The following is a 19,678-nucleotide window of genomic DNA, read 5'->3' as shown; positions in this document are numbered from 1 at the left end:
GCTCCCAAATTCCAGTTCATTATAACGGCCGTGTATGGAGCGTGGTTTGTTTATTTGTATTATTACCCCCGTATAAATAAAAGGTTAATTAAATAAAGCCAGTGAGCAGGCTGTTATAATAGTCTAACTCTAGTTAACTCTAGCCTACAGTGTTGATCAGTATTTAAAGAGTTAACCAATTGAAATAACATAGTATAAAATGTGCAACTTTTGTCATATCAACAGAAGGAGTCTATGCACTGTTATAAAGCAATATTATGGATTTAAGGATTGCAAATTTAAACATGATAGGACGCGTGGCTACGTTTTTCCAAACCATGTCGCTGGGTACGGCACCGTTGACGTCACCACGGTTCTCTTGATATGTTCTTCCGGTTGGTGACGGCCTATCGAGCGCCTCTGTGGTCCAGCTGATGCTGACGCGCGCGCAGAAAGAGCTGCTCCTGACAACGGCTTTGGACTGATGTTACAGAACCGCACGTGTATTATCGTATATTTACGAGGGGGATAAAGATGACGAGAGGCAGCAGTTGATTTAAGGTAACGCACATCCGCGTTCTCCTCTGTGTGCTCGGGGTTCATGAGCCTAATGCATTTGCACGCATTGATGGTTGTATACAGACACACGAGGAGGCTAATCAGCAGTAGCCTACAGTGCTGATTATAAGGACAGGAAGGTCCGATGGTTCCATCTTAATCTTGGCTTTATTGCCCTGACCACTCTGCTCAGTCTTTTCCTGCTCACAGTCAGATTATTTACATTCAGAGAATCATGTTTCTGTTCAACATTAATTACATGGTACAAAGAGTTTCCCTGAGATTTAACCTCTCAACAACTGTCCACAGCCTGGAATGCTTCACTGTGGATCTTGTATGTATTCAGGCCTAATTAACTTATATGTAATTCGTGGCATGGTTGTCATGGGTGTCTAATGAAATCGACAAAACTGGCATAGTTCTGTAGGCTTTTTCTACTTGGCTGTATATGTAGTTATCTCTTACCAACCCATTTGTTTTGTTGCATACACCAGGCCCGGTCCTTTTGCAGAAGATGTTGCAGGGACCCCATGCGGCGGGGCCCGACAGGCCGCTGTTGTTGAGGATTTCCTTCAGGTCTTGTGTTGTGGGGACCCTGTGCCTGCCTCTGCTGGGACTGCTCTCCTGTGTCTTCATCTCCTCTGTGTACCACTTTGAGGATGCCACAGGAACACACTGCCACGTATGGCCACTTTGGATTTCATGTTTTTTAGAGAAGTCAAACTTTGTCATCCTATTTATAGACCATTTTGTAGTCATTCAAAAATATTTGGGTTGTTTCATAGACCAGTGGCTCTTTTTCAGGTTGCTAACTACCTGCCATCCATAAGTGCCTCCATCAGCTTGAGCCCGGAGTGCCACATTTGGAGGGCCTGTATCGGTTTGCACTGGGCCCCCCGTGTCCTGGTGGAGTACAGTTACTCCAAACTGTACAGGGGTCGCTTTGGGGCCCGATCAGTGGAGAGGTCCCTGAGTGCCCTCTGCCTTCTCTTTTCTGTGTTTGAGAACATGGGCCTGCTGCTGCTCACCTCTGTCTCCTCCACTGAGGCCTACGGTGAGCACTTTTCATTTTTATGTTTTTGCATTATAGTGATTTTTTTCTATTATAGTCATTTTTCCCCCCATTTTTTCTTATAGTGAGAATTATTATGAACCTTACACCTCCTTACATCTATAAAATGAACATGGTTTACTGATCACATACAACAATTCAGTTTTTTTTACCCATAGTTTAAAAATAATTCTCCTAAATTATAGATAAATATGTCTATTTTGTGTGAATATTTTATTTGAAAATGTGATCATCTTATCTTCTTATTTCATATACAATTCTGTTTTTTACACTTTAATTTCTAAGATTTGGTGCTTACTTGGTGCTTATACACTTACGAGCTGTGGCTATTCATGGGTTTCAGAATTATGATAAATTAGGACTGTTGCCATAGCAATGAATTCAGAAGACAGTATCCTCTCTTTTGAATAGTAAGAAGTCCTCATAATGTTGTCTATCGCAGGAAACACATGACTACAACCACGAAATAGGCCATAACCACAGTGTTAATCTGACCTCCAATGTGATACAGATACATTACCCATTCCCACACTTACCTGCTTTATCTTCTGTGTGCCCTCAGCCGTGCATAAGACTGGTTTCCTGCTGTTCATTGGCAGCTCTCTTGTGTACATGCTCATAACCTGCCGTTTGTGGAGTGCTATAAAGAAACAGACCTTTAGCCCTGAGGTAAGCAAACAGCACTACTACTTAAACTAGTGCAATAAATGCTACTAACCTTCTCTGTGTGTCCAAGGATGCCAGATCTCATCGCTGGAAGAAACGCCTGTTATTCGCTTGCTCCTTCTTCTGCGGTTTTGCCGGGTTCTTCTACTGGAAGCACAACATGTACTGTCAATCTGGAGGTGAGGCTTGATGTTCAGATAGTTGAGAATATGGGCAAAAGAAAGATGGATTAGGAAAATGGAGTCAATTGTTTTTGCAAACGCATTTAGACATTATATTGTAAGCTGTACTGTATGTCAGGCAAGTTGGCAAATATTTATTTTTTGTTTTTTTATTCTTTATTTATGAATTTTAGTGTTTTACAGTGGTGAGGACTTTTAACATATGCATTTTTTCTCCTGCCAACAATCGTTCCCATCATTTCCACCAGAACACATAACACAAAAGGAACAAGAGGGAGCGACCACAAATTGTACATCAATCTTCTATTTAGTCATATTCTTAAATAAAATTGGGCATTTCTAGATCTGCATATTCAGCCCACTTCTCCTAACAGGACACAAACCAACCCTGCCTGTCATTCACCAATGCCGTCATCTCCTCCATTCGATAAATGTCCAATGCAATTTCTTGTTTACATTTTCAAGTTAGGGTTGAGGAATATGACACTTTTCTGCTCATCTATTCTGATTTTCATTTTTAATCTTACATATATCAACATATAAACATTGGACTTTTTGAGATTTGTGAGCCATTCAACACACCAAAAAATAGATCCTCCAAAGTCTGAACTCTGCTCCAAATCACATACTTTTACAGACAGATGATTGGCTCTAAACCTGACTGGATCTAGATTAAATAATAATTTGATTACTTGCACAGCCCTAGTTCAAATTTATTCTAGAAAAAGTAATAAAATTGCATTAATCTGAAATAATTCCAAGAGTCCAGGAGTCCTTGTACCTCTGGCTAAATATTGAACCATACCGCCTGTCTTTTTCAGCATACACGATGTTTGCCCTCTTCGAGTATCTCCTGGTCTTCTCCAACATGGCGTTCCACCTCACAGCAGTGTGGGACTTCAGAGGCAGGGACATAGTGGTTGTGTCTTTAGAGGATAAACACTTCTGACTAGACTCTCCGCAAGCCCACCCAAACAGCAGCAACCCTGGGGACGAGTCGGACACAGCAGCAGCACAGGAAGACTGGGACGGCCTGTTCCACATATTTCCATGATGCCAATTGTAATATGTACATGCACAAAGACACTGCCAATGCCGTTTGTGGTAAAAAGTAAAGTGTTTTTAAATGTTACTTTTCTCTTTTGATATTTGTTTTTATTATATGTGTATTTTGGTGTTTTTAATCTGACTTAAACTGTAGGCATTTTATAGCTCACGCATAACAATACAATAACAAATAACAAAAATTAAATGGTAATAATAATATAATTTCAAAATAATGAAAGCAGAAAAAATAAAACTTAATAAGACAAAAACATAGAGATTCTTATAGGCTAAGTAGAATAAAATATAATACAAAATGCCTTTTAGGAAATATAAAATACACTACCTGGCCAAAAAAAAAGTTGCCACCAAAAAAAAAGGTCACACACTCTAATATTTTGTTGGACTGCTGCTTTGATTACGGCACAGATTCGCTGTGGTGTTGTTTTGATAAGCTTCTGCAATGTCACAAGATTTATTTCCATCCAGTGTTGCATTAATTTTTCACCAAGATCTTGCATTGATGATGGTAGAGTCTGACCGCTGCACAAAGCCTTCTCCAGCACATCCCAAAGATTCTCAATGAAGTTAAGGTCTGGACTCTATGGTGGACAATCCATGTGTGAAAATGATGTCTCCCTGAACCACTTTTTCACAATTTGAGTGCCATCAGGGAAGAAAAAATCCATTGATGGAATAACCTGGTCATTCAGTATATTCAGGTAGTCAGCTGTCCTCATTGTTTGAACACATACTGTTGCTGAACCTAGAGCTGACCAACTGCAGCAACACCAGATCATTTGGATAGTTAAATCCAGGTGGCATCTTTTTTTTTTTTTTTTTGTTTTTTTTTTGGCCAGGCAGTGTATAAGGCTATGAAAGAGGTGGTGGGGTAAGGAGATGTACAGATACTATAAAAAAATGGTGATTTCAAATGAGGTTATTAAGATAAGGAGTTGTACAGTTGTATGGAGTGTGAATGTAGGCCTGCAGTCACTGGAACTGTAAGTCTGTTTTTCTTGTAGGCCTATAATTGAGGAAAACAAATCAACAATGAATATGGTCTGAAACTTAAAGCTAGATTTCCCTTTAGTCCCTCACATAGTTCTTCATTATAACAGGCAATATTCAATTTAAAAACCTTTGCAGTAACTCAATTATTCCACCAGATGGAGCCCTCCAGCCAAGGCGTCTCTACTCCACGCTGTACTCCTAACTGTCACACCGCACTCCTAACAGTAGATGGCGCCACTCGCAGCACCGCAGCGCACAGGTGCCAGCGCAGAGGAAGGCAGTTCCCAGTGCGCTCTCTGCGGTTCTTTCGGAGCTGGATCTGCCTCTCACTGGAGCTACCACACTCAGCTTTAGCGTCGCTCTGTTTCGGCTTCAGGCGACCGCGCATCTGCGGCAATGTTAATCCAGAGCTGAGAGGGACTTTACGGGCTCTACATGACAGGTACGTCCCCGCTACAGCCAATGGTGCCACGGCAGCGCAGCGTGATGGACACGTACCCACACTTTCCCTCTCCCACTCGGCTGTCAGTCTATTTTTGAGATTTTTTTTCTAACGTTGGGTCTTTTGGAAAGCTTTGAACGTTATATCCATTTATTGCGATTAAATGAACCCGACTCGTAACGTATATGTTCCCCGTAAAACCGACAACACACTTTTACGCGTGTCGCATTCATTTCCTAGTTAGCCGAGATATTTAGCAAGCTAGCAAGCTGTGGGCAGGCATGGAGACGTCCTCAACAGCTGCTGCTCAAGATAATGTCAATTTCTCCATGGGAAGTGAAATCCTTGAGGCCATGACCCCCTACTGAGTGACAGTGTTTTTTGATGTAAATTGTTCTAGCCAAATAAAAGGGAAGAAGGAGTAAGCGATGGCCATCCAGGAAGAGGACTCTCGCTTGGTTTATGTAACTGGCTGCTGTGAGGCTTCTTCCTTATATCACTTTCCCTCCTTAAGCGATGCTGATGAACAAAGCTGAAACAAACATTTAATCAATCTGAACTAAGATCCAATTCCTCAATTTGAGTTTTGTTCATAGTCTTGGGGAGGCATCAGGTAAAAATGTTAGTAGAATGTAGACTTTTCCTGTCATGTTACTGTTCATTCAAGGCTGTTGTTGGACTAGGTAGACGGTAGGTTTTGTGATCACATAGATAAGAATGGTCAGAGGTGTGGTTCAATGCTGCCACTTCATCTGTCATCTTCTAGCTGTAGGCTAAGGGTAGGTTTTTTGTCTTGGTAGAAGGTATTCCTCAAATCTTGTCACTATGAATGTAAAAAAGAGCTTCCTATAAGAAATTCCTTGAAATGTTTAATTCACTCTCTCATAATACAATACAAAACTCACCTGTGGATGTTATGGTTGTGTCCTTGGGCAAGACACTTTACCTTATCCACCTTGTTCATAGGTCTGTGAATGAATAATTGATCCTTGATATAAGGTATTTTGGTTGCCTATCATGAAAGCACCATACTTACATAATATTTAATACAATCTTCAAAACTGTAAAAAGCTGTTTTATAGCTTTTCAGAGTATAGGTTAGCTTGATGTTGAAGATGAGATGTTGAAGCTCCTTTAATCATGTACAATTATGAATATGATTAAATGTCTAGTTTGCTGAAAGAACTACATTGAAAGTGACTAACTATTTCATTTGCCTTTACTTTCCAGTGTACACCAGTCATGGAGTGGAACAGATTAATGACCTTGTGGATACTCTGCTTGTGTCTGGTCTGCGAGAGCTGGAGTGACAAAACCCCGCCCCCTGTCCCCACAACGGACAGTCCAGTGGCCGAAAGTGTGTCAGGTGAGTAAGCATTAACACAGTTCATACAAGAGCTTTTAATGTGGGGCTTCATGGGCTGTGCTGCTCTGATTGACAGTGAGAGTGTTACTTTGCATGCCATATCTTTGTAATTGTGCAGGCACTAAATGTAGCCCAGCTCAGAATAGTCAACCAGGAATTCTCCACTAAGCCTGTTCTCCAACACAACCAAAGCTATATTCTGGCAGCTAATTGTCCATATACACCACCAACTTTAGCTCAAAGGGTAGTTTCATTGTGAAAGAGGATATTACTTTTACTACTTCCCTTTTGAAGATAGTGTGCACTTCACAGTTTTTTGCAGTTCAAGGCCTGTACATGGCAAAGGCTGCAATTTTTGAAGTACCATAATTTCCTCCACCAACAACACAATATCTTACCTTATTGTGCTTAAAAGTTGCTAACACTGTACTCTATAAACATGTTCTCAACTGTGATTCTTGCATCATTTTGCTAGTTGCTATTTGATAATTATTTTGTAAATTCTTCTGGATGTGTTTAAAATGTGAAGTTTGACCAGAATCCTATTATTGCAACATAAATAAATACAAAAAAAAATGCATCATTCAGACCCAAAAAAAATCTTCTGTAGCTTTCATATTTGTGTGAGCCATTCCTAATCTATGACAAGAAAAAAAAAAAAAAACTTCAAAGTGAACAGCGTCATTAGTGGAGTCCATAAAACACAAAGTTAATACCATGACAGACGTTAGCCTGGGGCTTTTCCCTCTGATGCTTGTTGAATGTTCTGTTGAAACTTACATACAATTCATCATGTTTTATTGTCTTAACACTGCTGTTTAATCGTTATGTAGTCCCATCTTGTTTAACCACACATCAATGACAAATGGAAGCAGATTTTTTTTTCTTATGCTTATTTATTGTTCAAGTTATTTTTAGACCCCAGGGGAAAAATCTGAGTAAACTACGATGCCCACACACTAATGAAAAAAGTAAATATTGCTCACATATGAAATTTGAGAACTAGTATTCTGAGAAAGGTCTAAAGATAGTAATGTTTGCACTATTTTTGGCAAATGTTGGTCAATGAGTTCTAGTTAAATCTGAGTTAACAACTGCTGGTGGACTTGCATACTTAGTTTAAAGGTCCTATATAGAGATCGACCGATATGGATTTTTTCATGGCTGATGCAAATTGATTAGACTCCAGAGCGATGTTTTTGAGCCAATATCTTGGGCGAGTTACGATTAACTTCCACAAATTCTGAAATTTTTAATTTACTGCAAACTCACTCACAGCTCTGTTTTTGCCACAATCCTCCAACAGAGCTGTGGAATCTCTTTGCATTAAAGGGTTCAATTAAAGTTTTATGAGAGTTTTTAGACTGCAAAAAAAGAAAATATAAGACTGTGCTGCTGGAGATTAAATTTAATTATCACTACATCTCCAAAGCTCAAGATGTTCTGTTCCAGTTTGTGACTTCATGAAGTGGTAGTTGTCAAGTTAACAGCTACCTGTTTACGTTTAGTTCAGTAGAGTTAAGCAATTCCAGGGCTGGTTTTATCCAAATTCATTCTAGTGAAGGTGTATGGAGTTTAAAAACACAGTGGAGCACTTTCGGTATTACCACATGACATCACAAGGTGGAACAGACTGTTTTCCGTTTGAGAGAAGAACACTGCCTAAATATGTAGGGTTTATGCGTTAAAGAAAACAAAACACAACTCCAGGTCTGTTTGTGATGAGGAAATAACATTGTTACATCAATCAGAAAACATCGTAATATGGTCCCTTTAACATTTAGACATAGCCAATAGTCTACCTGCTATACAGCTTGCGAACGAGTCTCACATGTTTGCAGAGTCGTGTAAAAACACCACAGAATGTAGAGTTCAGAGCTTTGCAGTGGTTTGAGATGACACTGCAGCAGATAGAACAACAGAAAAATAAACACTGACTGTGAAATAGTCCATGTAGACATAGAGAGTGACTTGCACAACCCAGTTAAAAGCTCAGCTGAATGCTATGTAAATATGTTATCTGGTGTCTGCAGAGGTTTGCAAGCCAAATGAGAGTAGGAAGACATTTTGAAAGCTAACTGTCCCTTTTGTGTGTGAGGCAACGCTGCTGCCTTTTTGGTATGTGGCTTGGTAGGTTTCCCTGTGCACTGTGCAAGTATTTGGTTCAAAAATTAACCGGTCCACCTACCCCTTTAGTTCTCTTAGAGCTTTGAGTGGGATAGGTTTAGTTTTGGCGGGTGAAACAAGAAGAACCGGTACACACATGGGTCTCTGTGTCGATGTTATGTTCATTACACATCATATAAATGGCCTGTCCTAACATGTCTCGATGGACTCGGCTACTATAAAAAAAGACTAAGCTTAAACTAATGTTGTCATGATACTAGCATTTCAATACCAAGGAATGGACACCACCTGGATAATAAAAAACACTCTTTCTTTATGCAATAGAATGTGATTTTCTGCCTTAAATAATAGTACTTTGTTTATTATTACCATGTGGCCTTATATCTGTGTAATCTCTTACTTGTCCCGGTAGGTTCCATAGTGGTCCATGGGCGTATACTAGTCTATGTGGCCTTATACTTGTTCTGATACAGCTCAAGAATATTATAAAGCTATTCAGGAAAAGTTTAGTTCTGTCCTGTGAATGTGAATTTTGTAGTATCGATACCTGCTGAAATGAGTATCTAGTTCCAATACTAGTTTTAGTATTGATTAATATCTGATTTTCTTTACTTTTGACAACCCTAGCTTGAATTGAAACCTTGTCTCTTTTTCTGTCAGATGCTTAGACTATCAACCATGTGCGCATAGAGCTGAATAGATCATGACTAAATTCCGAAATGTTGTAGATATGGTTCTGCAACAGCTCTGTGCAAACATTAAGAGAGAATGCATGAGCATTACACAGCAGAAGACTGGAGACTGTTTCATATGCTTCAGTGAAATTGTTGGTTAGGTCTTTACTTAGGTCTTTACAGGCTTAAACAGGAAGCAGTGCTAAACTTTCAAATTCTTGTTAGAATCCAATTTGCTACACAAGATCAATGAACTGTGACTTTCTTGGCTTTTGTGTCTCATTCATGACTGAATGTTGCAATAGTTTGCCTCAAAGCAAAATACTAAAACCTTGATCTCTGGATTGTCCTTGGTTATGGCTTCAGGCCAGTTCAAATTTAGATGACAGGGTGAAATGATCGTGATGTTACTCATATTGTTTACTATTAAATTGACTCTACAAATATTCAAAGGTGCACTATGTAATTTTTATCACTTCCTTGTCTCCACGGAGATGGTATTGCTGAAATGGTCCACAGCTTGATATTAAACATATCTATCTTGCATTTACAGGTGTTTTTATTGCTAGACAGGGGCATGCTCCAAACACATCATTTGGATTATTAAATAGATTTTAATATCTTACATATTACTGACTGTGGAAGACTGTAGGCAAAGCAATAGCGTCTCCATGAGAATGGTTTTATTGACATCAACAAATCTGCAGTAGCAGCAGGTAATTAAAAGCTCATCACCATCACAATTTCAACAAGTAAACAGAACTCATTAGATCTGACAGTGTACTGGCTCACTTGTTCAGAACAGGTTTCCAGGTGTCCAAAAACCCTCAGTGTTGTTTAAAGGAGTGTCCACAGAATGGCATTATGCTTTTTGTAGCGCCACATAACTTTAGTCCTGTATGTTAGGGCTGCAAGATTAATCACAATTGATTCAAAATCACAATTTGAATGGATACAATTAGCAAATGGCAAAGCCTGCAATTTTTGAAGCACCATCATTTCTTCCACAAACAATAATATGTCCTGTCTGATTTTGCATAGACACTGTTCCCCTGTTCTTTAGAACTGTACAACATGTTTTGAAATGTAATTATTCCATTAGTGTGTCAGATTAGATTAGTCTTTATTGTCTCTTTATGGAAAAACTCTTGTTGGAGAAGCAACAGGCACAACAACACAACAGAGAAGAGACAGTGCAGTCACGTTCACACACCGAGAGCAAACATTACATTTTAAGTTCATATGTCAGTCATTTTTGAAAATCCTTCTGGAGGATTTAGAATGTGAATGAATTCTATTATTAAAACAAATCTTATCTAATTCTTGTCAGAAAAAAATCGTAACCACATATCGGTTTGTGTACCTCTTTCATATGTACATTTACCAACAGTAGGATGCATGAGTTCAGTTTGCTCTTCATTAGTGGAGTGGTGGATAGTATGCGTCTCTAGTAAGCATTCAGTAGTTGCATAGAAAAACCTCAGTGCTGGTCATTGTGCAAATGTGAACATCTTGAGATTCTCCAGAGACACATTGGGGTTTGACGGTACTCCTTGTTGGGAGTCTCTGAAGTATACCACAAGTTTAGTTTGGTCAGCTCTTTGGCCTCTTTAAATGCTGTATCAGGTGACGTGACCCTCCACATGGCTCCAGTTACATGCAGTATATGTGTACAGGGTGGTGCTTTGTTACATAATCTTCTCCACACAATGTGTTAGTTTTCAGGAAGTGGCAGTCCATTCTTATCCATGATAAAGCAGTCTAGTCCCTCAGGAAACCTTGTGCACTGAACCAGAAATTGTTGTCACATAAGTTGTCATTTATAAGTCAATTTACATTTATCGTTAGCCCCCTACTGCTAACACTCAAGAAGGCTTGGGCAAGAAAGTAACTTGGACAATGTTTTGTTTTGTTTTTTCTTTCAGAGGATGGAGCCAATGACATTTACAAACGCAGAAGGGTCTGGAGAGTAGAGTCAACTGGCCCAAAATTTACTTTTTATGGTAGGAGGCTATGCTTCCTGTAAAGTCCAGTTAATTACTTTTTTTTACAAAAAGATTGAAGATGCAATTTGGGTGGCCCCAGAGTTTTCTAAACTACCATGGAGAGATTTCTAGATGATTGTCCTAGTAGGAAAATGAACCCTTTTGATTTGACTCTACTTTCAATGCTGCAGCGACAACTTGGCATTCAGGAACAGTCAGGGACCATGACATCTTGTTTATGATCAGGAGTTAGGATCTAAAGGTGCACTGTGTAACTTTTCTGGTGGAGGGCCTGCTACTTGCTTATAGGTTGTTATTGCTTCACCTGGAATGTTCCAGTTTGGCAATAAATGTATGTATTTTGCATTTTAATCAATTACATATTTTTATTTTTCAAAAATACCTTGTAAAACATGCATTCTTACTGTGAGCGGGCTCGTTTCTCTACAGATCTGATCTGTAACTTGGCTTGGTGATGGCAACTGCTTGTCTCCTTGGAGATAAAAAAGTTGAATGCCATACTGTGGAATATTCTAGGCAAAGCAATATGACAAGCAACAAAGCAGTTATACATTGCAGTTTATAAGTAACTTGCGGATTTGAACGCTGAACATAATTGAGTAATTCAACAAATTTCATGTTGAGCAGCAAATATCATCTTGTTAATAATGAAAACCTTTACTCAAGACTATTCTCTACCATTTTATTTAAATCCATAATCCTCTTGTTTTTGTTTTGTTCTAATCAGATTTCTGTCGTATCGATGAGCCACTATGCAGCGATGAGAATGGCCTTTTGAGTTTCGAGGCCATCCGAAGTATCCACAAGCAGATGGACGACGACGCGAATGGGAACGTGGACGTGGCAGAGACAGACGGAGTGAGTCACGGCCCTGTAGAGGAGCAGAGCTGGTGTCAACTTTGTCAGTCACAGAGCACATCACTGGAATAATCCCATCTGTTCAAGTGATGTTAAGTAGCAAGAGTAGCATGGCCTTTGCTCCCTTTTCAAAAAATTAAAGGTGCAATATAACGTTTCTGGTTAGGGATTTGACAAGTGCTTGTCTCCATGGAGATGTTACTGCTTTGCCTGAAATGTTCCACAATACAAGATTAGACGTGTTTTCTTAACCCTATAGTGTCGGATGCTATCATCTCCAATAGAATGGAGTTGCGGATTTTCCATTACCGTAACTCCGCAACCAATTGTGCTATCATGTAATTTCAAACGCTGTCTCAAAGCAGAGGCATGAGGAAAAATAAGAATGGATATGCAAAATAGAGGTAATTGTTTGAAAAAATGCAGTACATTCTGATGGTTCCTTTAATGTGATTTTTACGGGGAAAAGAAGAATAAACGTCTAGGCGAGCTATGCTGGTCTATAATGTGCTCAGTCCTTAAAGGGTTAATGATGTCACCTGCTTGTCTCAATGAAGATGGAATTATTCCAGGAGTGACAGAGTGTGTGTCCACTGATCCAAAAGTTGTCTCGACATAAACATCCCTGTCGGTCAGTGGTGCGATTCCATCTTCCACAGATGAATGCTGTTGTTGTCTTTGGGCAAGATCCTTAACCCACCTTGCCTCCAGTGTCTGTGTACTCAGGTGTTTACTCTGGTGCCTTGAAAGTGGAAAAGTGTGACCATTTACCATTACAACTGTAATAGTTTTGAAAATTTCAGCCAAAACAATAGCATCTTTGGAGATAAGAAGATAATGGACTCTCCACTAGAAAAGTTTCACAGTGCAGAAAAAAACTACAACTACTACTACAATCTACACTACTACACAGAGTTTGTATTGTATTTGTAAAAAAAACTATAGAAATGATGGCTTTCTAATTTTTGCTAACTAAATAAAAGAAACTTGCTACGTAATCTTGCAATGAATTGCCCAAAAAAAGAAAGATTAGAGGAGATATAACTATTCTGTGCTTTTGATTTGCATTTGTTTTAATTTGCTGGAATAGTAACTTTTTAAAACATTTTTTTATTAAAGTTCCTTCGAGAAGACCTAAACTACCATGACCCAAAGGCCAAGCACAACAGCTTTCATGGTGACGACCAGTTCATCAGTGTGGAGGACCTGTGGAATGCATGGAAAGGCTCTGAAGGTACCACTGCTCTCACTGCTTTCATTTGGAATAACTGGGTAAAGCAGATATGCTTAGCTCCTCCTCTAAAGTACGATAATAGGCGAAAGACTCATGAGCATGGCTGGTGACCCTCTATGCCACTTACATCTCCACTTGTCTTCATGTTGTTAGAGCTCTCCAAATACTTAACACATACAACATAATCAAGAGTATAGTTGCGTTATCAGACAAAAAGTGCTTCATGTCCTTGGCTCTCTCCTGCAGCCCTTCCCCTCTTGTCTCTGTTACAGTCAAACAGCCTGCATTGCAGTCATACAGCAGCACTGTTTCAGCATAAAAATACTGAGCTATTGAACAGACTTTAGGTTCAGTCTGAGCATAGGTGCACGCTGAAAGGTGTAGAATTCATTCATGTTATAAAATGTTAGGCTTTCATTGTTGTAATCTGGTTTAAACCCATCATACTATTTATTATCTATACAAATGTACAAGGCAAGTTTATTTGTATAGCACAATTCAAACCCAAAGTAATTCAAAGAGTGCTTTATAGTAGTTATAATTGTGCTTTATAGAACAAGAAAGACATTAAAATCACGATACAAACAAATCACAACATAAATAATCACAAATAATCATCATAAAATTAACATTAAAAGAGAAGAATAAAAGAAGAATAAAAACCTTTCAGTCGTATGCACAGCTAAACAGAACCGTTTTGAGCCTGGATTTAAACATTGTCAAAGTAGAGGCCTGTCTCACATCTTCTATTCTGAAGAGTGTTCCATGTTTTAGCTGCATAAAACTGAAACGCTAATTCCCCATGTTTAGTCTTGACTCTGGGCACCGGCAGGAGGCCGGTCCCTGAAGTTGTCAGAGTGCGAGATGTTTTATATGGCACTGATGTGGGAGATATCCAGGGTGTCCATAAAGTCTCAGTTTTAAAATTGAATTACAAAGGCAGTTGATAAGAAATCTTAATTGGATTTGCTCTTGTACTCAGTGGTTATAAAAGTTTTTAATCATCTTGCATTTTTGGTCAATTATTCGTCATTTTTTCTTCCATGTGAGATCAGTTACTGCAGATGTTGACCTTGAACTTTTGATTGAAGTTGTGGCATCACCACTGCAGGACCTTCAACCAACCATCATTTTTCAGCTAATGGTGCCCCACCACACTGGGGTCTGCATGTTTGTGAGTTCCGCAATCAAACATTTACAGAGCGTTGAATTGGAAGGGAAGGACCTATTCCGTAGCCACCACGTTCACCAGATATCACACCTCTGCATTTATTCTATGAGGCTATGTTAAAGATATTGTGTATGAAACAAAGATACAGAACATTACTGAACTAAAGCAAAAGATAACAGATGTGACTGAAAGTATTGATGAGGCTATGCTACAGTTAACATGGCAAGAAATCCTGACCACCTTGATGTGATTCGTGTGACTAATGTTGCCCATATAGAGGTGTAATAAATGAGGTGAACAATTTTGGAAACCACTGAGTACAAAACAAGTCTGATTAAGATATCTTCTATCTATCAAATATCTATTAAATTGCAGACTTTATTAACACTCTGTAGTATGGTGCTAGGCCATGGAGAGACTTGTAAACAAGCATAGCTGCTTTAAATTTTGTTCTCTGAGCCACAGGAAGCTGGTGCAGAGACCTGAGTACAGGACTTGTGTGATCATACTTCCTGGTTCTAGTAAGGACCAAGGCACACCACAGTAAATTTAACCTGAGCTGCAGAGGCAAAAGGTTAAGGTACAGTATCTTAGAACTTCACACACAGGATGCAGGTTAGGGATGGGTGATGTGCCAAAAAATCTATTTAAAGTCTAGTTTACAAAGTAGCTTTATACTGTCAAAAAGACTGCATTGTGATTGTTTACATCCACCTCACTCAGAGCCTGACGGAGGCTGGCCAACAGGAGGGATGCATGGGAAAAGTTTGTCTGAGCATAATGCTGCATTAATAGGCATATAGTCATAGGGATCAGACCATAATTTATTTATTGTATTGTGAAATTGCCTTCTTTAAATGATTTTTCTTTGAACCAGTGACCAATTATAACTGATTTGGGGTAATTGTGGCTTTTCAATCTCTTCTATTAGTAATACTGCAACATTGTGTCCTTGAGTAGTACTACATCTTGGCCCTGTTTCACAAAGTAGTCTGAACTAACCCTGAGTTTAATTAGTGACTCAGAGTTATCCTACTCATACTGGGCCAACTCAGACTTTTCTGTGTCAGAAAACAGGTTTGAAGCAGAGTTAGACCACAAGTTGAGGAGAGAAGCCACATGGTGAATCCCAAGGCAACAGTAAACCAGAGGAGGCGTCCATCTTAGAGTTACAGGAAGTCATGTGACTGTGGACAAGTTAAATCCATGTTTGATATTAAAATTGAATGTTGAGTAATACTTAAATGAATAGTTGATGTGATTCATTAATACACATACTATTTTTTACACTCGTAGCTTTGTAGCTCATTCAGTATTATTTTGTAACTTTAAAATAATTTTACACACCATCATTTTGCACATGTAGCCCTTAAAGGTTAGATAAATATTTGAGGATTTGGAGTCCAGTAACATAAACAGTTCTTCTTTATGTGACATGTGACTTTTATGGCAACAGTTCAGGCCACAGCTCAATTAATAGATCTATTTGCTTTATATCAAACTGATAATTTAAGACCTTATCATAAGCAGTACATTGTAAAATAAAGTAAGTTGCAACCTATTAAAAATTAGAAATTGAAATAAAATGTATGAAAGTAGAAAATAAATTCACTTTATAAAGTTAAATGCTTCATTAAACTTTTAACTGTCCCTGTACTTCTGTGAATTGGGAAGTGACCTGTCCAATCAGAGCTCTCCTTCAGGAGCAGACTCTGATTAAACTTAGTGTTATAGGAATAAAACCTGCTCTGGTCCAGATTAGGTTCTCAGAGTGAGTTACCATGGTGACTTACTTGGGTTTAGGTTAACCCTCTCTGTGAAATTGGAAACTGAGTTGACCTCTTTTCAGGGTTAGCAAGGTCTTAGTTTGGACTAAATTTGCTTCTTGAAACCGGGCCCTTGTCTATGCGCTGAATGCTGAATGCTGAATTGGCTTTTGCTTTTCCTGTTAGTGGTTGGGTGGAGTACATTGACCAGCTTGCAGTAATCTAACCCTCTGGCCTTTGAAAAGTAACATATTATAATAGGCATAGTCTTCCAACAACAGTTCATTGTTGCTCTTGTGTGTAAATGTTGTTTTCAGTGTCTACTCTACATTTCTAATCTTTGTTTTGTGCACACATTTCACTGGCAGTGTATAACTGGACGGTGGATGAGGTGGTGGAATGGCTCATCTCGTATGTAGAGCTCCCTCAGTATGTGGAGGCCATCCGCAAAATGAACTTTAGTGGAAGTGCCATGCCAAGGTAAGGAATTTTAATTTAAATGTACTTTAACTGCTTATATATTTACATCTAAAAACTTCCTAACAAAAGGTTTAAATGTAAATATAAATATTGGAGGTTATAATACTATTAATACTATAATACTATACTATTATATATATAAATACTATAATGTGGTGATTTCATACTGCCAGATTTGGGGAAAGAGCTATATTTCGCCATTTCCCGTTCTTAAACACCCAGTCAAAATTGTATTTAGAATGTGCATGTTCAAGTAATCTTTATACTTCTGCATCAAGATGTCATTGCTCTGATCTAGCCCGATTTTCACAGCAACCGGCATACACCCACCCCTCTGTACTTATTTCATTCTCTAATTTTATTTTCATAATGACAGGGTATTATGTAAAATTTACTTTTTGGAGCTTTCTATCATGTTATAACGTTGTTCCCTCATTAAAAATATGCCGAAAGTGGTTTTGTATGTTATCATATGTTATATATGCATGCTTGCGTAATCTTGCAGTCTCTCCTGGGCACTATTCGAACCCTCCTTATGCTTAGCTGTGTGATCCTATCGAAGACTCAGCCTACAAGCCTATGTCACCCCCAAGCTGTCGGTTAATGCTATTTTTCATAAATGTTACATGATACAACTTCACAAACATGATGTGATGTGCAGTAGTTTCAAATAGCAGAATGCTGATGTTGCAATTTTAACGTAATCATCAATGAATGTCGTAGATTATAGCTATATAGCAGACAAAAGCACAATGTGTCTTCTTTAACAGTATTAATTATAGCTGCAATCATCTGTATTAAATCAAATACTATTGTCAAATAGAATGCAGTGATGTCATTTAAACTCCCGGAAATTATGCATAACAGATGATGTTTGTGTGTCTCAGCACATAATCAGGAAGACTGGGTGTGAGCCTCTCATACTGCAGTTCAGTGTTCCTAATCCACAGTGGACAGGTTATATAAAAAGGTCCAAGGAAGGTACAGTCCTGAAATGGCTCCAGGTGATGCACGTAGGAGTGAAGCTTGTCCCAAATGTTGCTCATTAGTAGGGATGGGATGAACCTCATGGTCTGGTGCCTGGATTTAGCTTAAAGAAATATGCACAGATTTTCACTGCCAAATTACAATACTTTGAACCAATGTATGAGCCAGACCATAAAGACACATGTCTCATCCCTACCTTTTTGGCTGGTGGTCATCGCACAGAATGTTATGTTACTGTAAATTTCAGACTATAAGCCACTACTTTTTTCCCACGCTTTGAACCCTGAAACTTTATAACCAGTTATCGCATAGGTGGTTAGCCTCCGTGATGCCTTTGAACCCTTAATATTTGAATTTTCCAAAAAGTCCATGGGTAACATGAATGGAAAATTTACTTCCAGAACCAGAGTGAATTTCAAAGTGGGCCTGACTTTTGAGCTGACTTGTCTGCTGAAAACTGATGAAAAGAAGAAATAAACAGAATGAATTTGTAAATATTGATTCACTTCACCAAGGCTACTGTTTAAAGAGCATTCCTTTACCTTTTGCTGCGCTTAGGTTAGATGACCCATTATCATGTTATGGTGATTTGTTGAATTTATAGGATGTTTTCTGTGAAATTGTCAAGTACAACTTAAAGTGTTTGTGTTTATGTTCTGTGCTGCTTACTTTGAAATGTTGGGCAGTACCTTGAGTACCTTGAGTTGGACACGTCTGGCTTATGTATGGCCTATTTAGTGCTCCTTTTTTGAATGATAGAGATGCTCAACTTTACTGATGCAAAGCAGATGTGTTAGATTGAACTCATGTTTGTCCCATAGGCTTGCTGTGAAGAACACCACCCTGACACTGTCCATTCTGAAGATCCTGGACCGGAGCCACGTGCAGAAGCTCCAGCTCAAAGCACTGGACACAGTGCTGTTCGGAGCACCACTAAGTATGCCTCCTCTGAGCACTCCTTTCATTGTCTTTTGTTTCTATACCAGGGATGGGATGATATTTGGAGATAGAATATGAAAAGGATTGTGCTCACGTGTGAAAAATTATCTTGAGATTGAGTTTTTTTGTTTACATTTGGCTTGGACAAAAATAAGGGTTAGCTGTTGACTTCAAGTCTCCATGAGACTAACAGGTCACTCAACAAAAGGGTTAGGCTCTTTTCAGTGACATTTTGAGAAGCTGTTGACCTACATTGAAAGCAAAAATATAAAATGTCATAAATCAAATATATAACAGGACTATTTCAGGTCTAGTCTAGGGCTAAACCAGATTTAAAAGTGGATTACATCATTTCCACTGTAGTTCTAAAGCAATCTCCATGAGACTAGCAGGCCATTCCACCAAAGGGTTAGGCTCTTATGAGTGAAGTTTTGAGAGGCTGTTAACCTACACTGACAGCAAAATTATAAAATGAAATAAATTTTAATGTGAGGTGAAAATTGTCAACAGATCTGCACAGTTTATTCCTTATTAGTTATGCAATCTCATTCTCATGGACTCTCTTGTCTGGCCCTGTGGGAAATGTCGCTTGTCCCATCCCTATTCTATACACATGCTCACGCAGACATCACCAACAGAAATTACCAAGTTAAATTAATAAATCTAGATACAATCCTGCTTTATGGGAATATATGGTGAACTCTCCCCAGACTAAATCCCAAATTAAAAAGAAAATAAAAGAGATGTGATGCAGTGACAGTGGTCTGTGTGTGGCATGTTTCTTTGTGAACGTGTTTGGCAAAAGACCACTCCCTGTGAGGTCATCAGCTCCGAGTGCCTGCATGTGACAGCCTCTCAAAGACACTCGCTCAGGACAACTCCCATTGATTTGTCTGTACTGTCATTAAAGGGGAGGGTACAATACAGTCATTTCTCCATGGAGATCATATTGTTTTGCTTAGAACAGTGGGTCTCAAATGTTACACACCAAGTAGCACCAAAGAAAAAATGTTGCTTTCTGAATACCACCAGATTTAAGTCAAGAATATAACAGGACTATTCCAGGTCTAATCTAGGGCTAAGGCAGGTTTAAAAGTGGATTAAATCATTTGC

At 38.8% G+C, this 19,678-nt stretch overlaps 2 protein-coding genes across 7 annotated transcripts in view; both read left to right on the top strand.

The window, feature by feature from the left end:
• Positions 1–395: 395 nt before the first annotated feature.
• On the top strand, positions 396–3,588 carry LOC117380459 (post-GPI attachment to proteins factor 2-like). Its single transcript, XM_033977271.2, has 6 exons — positions 396–540; positions 1,032–1,219; positions 1,342–1,591; positions 2,172–2,278; positions 2,346–2,454; positions 3,279–3,588. The coding sequence occupies exons 2-6, from the start codon at positions 1,052–1,054 to the stop codon at positions 3,404–3,406; spliced, it is 762 nt and encodes a 253-aa protein (XP_033833162.1). The 5' UTR covers positions 396–540; positions 1,032–1,051; the 3' UTR covers positions 3,407–3,588.
• A 1,160-nt stretch (positions 3,589–4,748) lies between these two features.
• Positions 4,749–19,678, top strand: part of stim1a (stromal interaction molecule 1a) — a 31,127-nt gene continuing 16,197 nt past the window's right edge. For 2 of the 6 annotated variants that reach the window (XM_055225884.1, XM_055225888.1), the window contains exons 1-7: positions 4,776–4,957; positions 6,188–6,323; positions 11,050–11,127; positions 11,858–11,988; positions 13,108–13,222; positions 16,528–16,639; positions 18,448–18,563. In XM_055225884.1, coding sequence (XP_055081859.1) covers positions 6,200–6,323; positions 11,050–11,127; positions 11,858–11,988; positions 13,108–13,222; positions 16,528–16,639; positions 18,448–18,563 — 676 coding nt within the window. In that variant the 5' untranslated portion in view covers positions 4,776–4,957; positions 6,188–6,199. Of the gene's footprint in view, positions 4,958–6,187; positions 6,324–11,049; positions 11,128–11,857; positions 11,989–13,107; positions 13,223–16,527; positions 16,640–18,447; positions 18,564–19,678 lie in introns of all 6 variants that reach the window. The other 4 variants (XM_055225885.1, XM_055225887.1, XM_055225886.1 and 1 more) reach the window with 3 other exon arrangements.

The sequence above is a fragment of the Periophthalmus magnuspinnatus genome, chromosome 13 (genome assembly GCF_009829125.3).
Source record: "Periophthalmus magnuspinnatus isolate fPerMag1 chromosome 13, fPerMag1.2.pri, whole genome shotgun sequence".
Classification (NCBI taxonomy): domain Eukaryota; kingdom Metazoa; phylum Chordata; class Actinopteri; order Gobiiformes; family Gobiidae; genus Periophthalmus; species Periophthalmus magnuspinnatus.
This window is presented reverse-complemented; position numbering and strand designations above follow the sequence as displayed.